The 5,574-nt window shown below is 54.9% G+C and overlaps 1 protein-coding gene across 2 annotated transcripts; it reads right to left on the reverse strand.

The window, feature by feature from the left end:
• Positions 1-116: 116 nt before the first annotated feature.
• SNRPC (small nuclear ribonucleoprotein polypeptide C) lies at positions 117-4,803 on the reverse strand. Of its 2 annotated transcripts, none has more exons than XM_066565148.1 (6): positions 4,720-4,803; positions 4,285-4,327; positions 3,795-3,903; positions 2,415-2,504; positions 1,751-1,855; positions 117-480 (listed from the first exon to the last, which is right to left on the reverse strand). In XM_066565148.1, the coding sequence occupies exons 1-6, from the start codon at positions 4,725-4,727 to the stop codon at positions 356-358; spliced, it is 480 nt and encodes a 159-aa protein (XP_066421245.1). In that variant the 5' UTR covers positions 4,728-4,803; the 3' UTR covers positions 117-355. The 2 variants fall into 2 exon arrangements, with proteins under 2 accessions (XP_066421245.1, XP_066421244.1); XM_066565147.1 differs by having other exon boundaries at positions 2,415-2,507.
• Positions 4,804-5,574: the final 771 nt, after the last annotated feature.

Genomic DNA, 5,574 nt, shown 5'->3' on the forward strand with positions numbered 1-5,574 from the left:
GACCCCATTCCCAGGGCTTCCCCATCAGCCCTGACTTCCCTCACAGCCCAGCAGTGCTCCTCCCACCCTTATTTTCTTCCCCAGGAGAGAATTCAGAACAAGGCTCCGAGTCCATATGGAAACAACATCAATGTTTATTCTTGTTGTCATTGAACGGGGAGGGGGGGGAATAATACAATTAAAGAGACACCCAAAAAGCCAGACCTCGTACAAGTCAGTGCAGGGTGTGTCCATTCGTATGCTGAGGTTACAGCAGAATCTCTCCACACACTGAGTACAAAGCCCCGGGGACACAGGTCTGTGGTGTTAGTCATTGGGAAGGTCCTAATATGAAAAGGCAGCTTCATCTCCATCTTTATCTGTCTGGACGGGTCATTCCTGGCCTGGTTGGCACCATCATGGGTCTGGAGGGGGGTCTCATCATGGGGGGCCCTGGCATCATTGGCATGTGTCCTCCCATGGGTGGCCTCATCCCAGGAGCTGCCAGGGGAGAGACAGGTTAGAGAACTGCTCTTGGGAGCACCACTGCCCAGTCATGGTAGAACATGGGTTGGGATGGACCTTAAAGATTTACTTCCACTCCCCTACCAGGGGCAGGGACATCTTGCACTATCCCAGGCTGCTCCAAGTCCTATCCAACCTGGCCTTGGACACTTCCAGGGATCCAGGGGCAGCCACAGCTTCTCTTCACAGCAACATCTGCCTCATCACCCTCAGAGAAGGGAAATTTCACATTGTACAGAGGGCAGGTTCTCTACCCTGCTCCAGGGAACTCCCATGTTCCAAGTCTGTAAGCTCTGATCTGGCAGCTGTTGAGATGGATTCTGTTCCCTGAGGAGCTCAGCCAGCAGCAGAGGAGGAACTGAGCCCCTGGGTTATACACCCATTCTGACAATATGCACTCACAACTTATTTCCAGCCACTCAAGAGACACACCAGCTTAATTACTGATCTGGAAATGTGTTAATTTGGAGAAAACTGCTGCAAAACCATCCCATGTGCTCACAAACAAGCACTGAGCACCTCTGCCAGGGAAAAGCAGGGGCTCTACTGCACAGCCCTGAAATAATGGTTTCCATCCCACTTTGCCATTTATTTTCGCCAGGCTGCTGAATATCACAGATTGTGCATTTATCTTGAGCCTTTAAAAACACTTAAAGAACACTTTCAAATGCAAGACAACAATTACAAAGACACTTCACTACTTTCAGTGCACGTGTGTGTGTGTGTTCCCATAGATTTGTTCTGGGAACTGTTCCAATAAGAGATCCCTTGGGAATTCTTCAAATGCCAGGAAGCTCAGGAGTGGAATGGATCAAAGACATTTTAGTTTACAGTTCTGATAAAGCCTTTTCCAGACCCATTGTTTCAATGGAATACGTTCCCCTGAGATGCTTTAAACACTAAAAACCATTTAGTGCAAAAAATGCACCTCTTGTGCAAAACCTGAGACCTGGAGGCACCAAACTCTTAAACAATCACTGCTCAGAGCAGAGGGAGAACAGCTATGACTTCTCAGAGCCATAATTCCAGCTGCACAGGGGGTTGGTGCCTCTCAATGAGAAGCAAAGGGGTTTAATGAGTGGTTGTAAAATTGTTGTAATCTCCCCCTGCAGGGGTAGCAGTGACACAGGTGTGACCAGAGCACGACCAGCCCAGCCCTGAGTGGGACAGGATGGTGGGACAGGAAACACCCCCCAGACCCCCCCAGCCAGCCCCCCATGGCAGAATTACCCAATCCCAAACTTACCAGGTCCAACTGGCATCATTCCTGGGGGAGGTGGGCCCATCATTGGCATCATCGGGGGCCCCCCCATGTGTGGGGCTGGCATCATGCCGGGCCGGGGGGGGCCAGCTGGACAGACACAACAGTTACACACGGGCACTCTCAGCCACCAAAGGGCACTGCAGCCACTCACAGCACGTGGCAGTAACTAGTGCCTCAGGGCTTTACAGCTGCCTCTGTTCCAGCCCTGATTCCAGGTGCTAGAAGTGAGCAGAGGAGGAATATGCTGGCTGCCAACTCCAGCTGTGCACACCCAGCACAGGGAGCTGCCACTCTGGGCTGGGAGGGCTCTGAGCCCTTCACCAGCTCAAGGGCAAAAGGTCAGCAAAGGGATTTCTATTTAAAAAAAACCAACCCAAACCAACCCACTGTGCAGTTTTAACAGAGCCACCTGCCCGGGAGCCCCCATGGAATGAGGGGTTGTCACTGCTTCTGGTGCACTCAACATCCCAGAAATCAGACACGGTAAGGACTGAGCTGTTTTTATACAGAATTTCTTCACACCCTGGGAGCACAAGCTCAACATGGCTTGGCTTCAAGCTAAAAGGTCTTTTCTTTCCAAGCTGAGGGCACAAACAACACAGCTCCAGAGGGCCCTGACCCCAGTCCCAAAGTGCCCCAAACTTACGGATGCTGGGAGGAGGTGGAATCATGGCTCCGGCCGGAGGTGGTGCCGAGAACGGCGTCGGTGGAATTTTCCCTTGCTGGAATGCAGCCGCTACATTGGGGGGGAAAAGAAAAAAAAAAAAAAGGAAAGAAAGAATCCCAGGGAAAAAAAAACACCAGTTACTAGGCCGAGGAAGGGAGGGCTGGGTCGCTCGTCCGTGTCATGCCCCGCGGTCACGTCATGCTGCGTGCGCTGCTGTCCCCACGCCGGACACATCCCTGGCACCTGGGGAGCACCTGAGACTCCTGGAGACAATTATTGTTACAGCTGGGACTAGAAAGCTCCTGCGTGGATGTCACACCCCTGGGCAGGGCGGGAGGGAGGGGAGGTGGGAGAGGAAAAACCAAAAATCAACCACGTGGCGGGATCCGCAGCGTTCCACCGGGACATGCTGTGCTGGAATGGACATGGGGACAGGGCTGGGGAGGGGGCAAAGAGCAGGAAAAGGGGGGCAAGGAAGGGGAGGAATTCCACTGGTATTGAGTGGGAGGAAGGCAAAAGATGGGGAAGTTGGAAGCATCACAAGGAAAACAGAGTGAGGATGAGTTCGGGGAAATCCGGACTGGATGTTTTAGGAAAACTCTTCACCCAGAGGTGGTTGGGCACTGAACACTCCCCAGGGGAGTGAGCACAGCTCTGAGTCTGTCAGAGCTCAGGGAGCAGCTGGAAGATGCTGCTGCTCACATGGTTTGGTCTCAGGCAGTCCTGCACGGAGCTGGGGGTGGGATCAGTGATCCTGAGGGGTCCTGTCCAAGCTGAGCTATCCCACAAGCCGAGGAGTGCTGCCACAAAGCTAATCTGCTGTTTGTGTTTCTTTCACAGAGGAAAAAGGACCTCTTGAAGTGACAGAGGAATCAATGCCACACTTCAGTTAAGCCTTTAAGTGCCAGGAAAAAACATCAATTGGGAACTGAGGGCAGGCAATCCCAGCACGTGAAAAATGCAACAATCCACACATTTTTATGTCTGTTTTCCTATCTTTTGGAAATTTTGTCCATGCTCTTAGCAAAAATGTGGCACTGCCAAGCAGCACAAGTTTGTAATGTGGCCCTGCAGGATATCACTGAGAGCCCTCATGAACAGTGACATGGAGCCACTGCCACCAGCCCTGGGAAGAAACTTCAGCTCTTATGTGGTAGGCAAAGCTCTCAGGTGGCCCCAGGACAGCCCAAAACCTGAGGAACTCAAAATCCACACTCCAAGATTTTACTCACGACTCCCTGAGCAAAGACTCCCCAGGGAAGTGAGGAAAGGTCAAGGTGGAAGCAGGGAGCAGCAGCTGGAGGAAAGGCAGGGGAAGGAATGGGGAGGCAGGCGGGGTCACAGAAAGATTGGCCTTACTTGTTTTGTCAATCAGGCTCTGGGCTTGCTCCTCCATCCATTTCTGGTAGTAATCCTTCACGTTCTCCTTGTGCTTCCGGCCACTGCAGTGGGTTTTTCTCACGGAGGGCTGGGAAAGGCCACAGAAACCCTAAGATTACCAGTGTTCCTCATGATTTTAAACACGTCTAATTTAGCAGCATAAAGCAGGTTTGTTTCTGCGCCCAGGAAGCAGAGGGGTGATGTACAAAACTCTTATATACATTTTTATCAGCACATAAGTGTTGACTCTCCAAAGGCTGCCCCAAGGCCCCTGAGCTGCCGTCTCTGACCCTGCCACTGCCCCGCTGGAGAACACCAGGGGCATGGCACGTTCTCCTTCTTTTTTGCGTGGAAGGGGAGAACACGAAGGAACACCGCTGTACCCACAGGAGCTGCTTTTAGCCGAGGTAACTTTTATTTTAACGTTCTTGACACGCCAAAGAATTGAAGCAGAGGATTTGGTACTCACCGAGTCATGGGTGAGGTACGTGTCACAGTAATCACAGTAAAACCTGCCGGGGAAAAGTCCTGTTATTATTAAAAGCCTTATTATGTTATTGATAATTATTAATGATAATACGAACATATTATTTTATCATTATTATTAATATTATCATTAATATTATATTATTATTAGGGAGCAGCTGGAATAATAATATTATTATTATTCCAGCTGCTCCCTGAGCTCTGACAGACTCAGACTCTGACAGACCTTATTATATTAACACTGTGAGCGTTAAGGGAGCCCCGGGAACGACCCCGCAGGGCGCCAGGGCTCGGCCCGCTCGGTCATCCGCGCCCCTGGGCTCACGGGGAGCACCAGGATCCTCGAGAAGCAGCGACCCCCGTCCGGGACCCCCACCCGGGACGCCCGAGGAGCCCCGACCCGGCCTCCCGGACTCACTTGGGCATGGTGCTCCCGCCGCCGCCAGCCGGAAGTGGCGCACACGCGCAGTGACGCGCTCACACAGCGCCGCCGCTTGACTCCCGCCGGCTGCCGTAGGGCCGGAAGTGACAGTGATGAGTTCCGCCATGTCGTTTTCCTCGCCCGGCAGGTGGAGCCATCCCGCGCCCGCCCGTCTGTCCCTGGTCACGCCACCATCACCCGCCCACAGCCCCGGCAGCGCTCGCCGGCGCGCAGGGTTCGTTGGGGCCCCCGGCGCTGCCAAAGCGTGTTCTGCTCGCTCTTTGTGTTCTCCTCGCGGAACACACCCGGTGGTTCCGATCGCCGGCCGCGCACGGAGCAGCCTCGCGCGGTCGAAAACTGCATGAAAAACATCATTTTTAGGCGGAAAAAAACACCAAAGGTGCTCCCGTCGAGCATTGCGCCTCTCATTTGCATGGCGCCGCATGACGTCACGGATGCTCATCTACATACACAAACACGCGCACTCGCCGCCATATATGGAAGGCAGCGCGCGAATGTGGGCGGAGCCGAGCGGTCGCCCCGCCCCGCTGTGACGCAGCAGAGCCCGCGCGGAGCCCCCGAGTCACGCGCCGCGCTCATTTGCATGCTCGGCCCCGCTCCCTCGCCCTTGCCGCGCTCCCTCCCTCCCCCCCGCGGGCACGCGGCCCCGCCCCGCGCCGCGCGTGGGGTGACGCCAGCCGGGGGGTGACGTCGCGTGCCGCGCGCCGCGGGGCGGAGCGGCGCAGGCGCAGTGCCGGCGGCGGCGGCGGCGCGCGCACCCACTTTTCCCCCCCCCCCGCTCCCCCCTCCCCTCCGCCCGCCCGCCCGCCCGCCCCCGCGCGCCCCCCCCGC

Source organism: Molothrus aeneus, chromosome 24 (genome assembly GCF_037042795.1).
Source record: "Molothrus aeneus isolate 106 chromosome 24, BPBGC_Maene_1.0, whole genome shotgun sequence".
Classification (NCBI taxonomy): Eukaryota; Metazoa; Chordata; class Aves; order Passeriformes; family Icteridae; genus Molothrus; species Molothrus aeneus.

Coding starts and splice junctions, on each gene's coding strand:
- SNRPC (XM_066565147.1), bottom strand. Junction 2,508..3,794: donor GAGCCTGATTGACAAAACAA/GTAAGGCCAATC, acceptor TCCCCCCCAATG/TAGCGGCTGCATTCCAGCAA. Junction 1,856..2,414: donor TCCACCTCCTCCCAGCATCC/GTAAGTTTGGGG, acceptor GTGTCTGTCCAG/CTGGCCCCCCCCGGCCCGGC.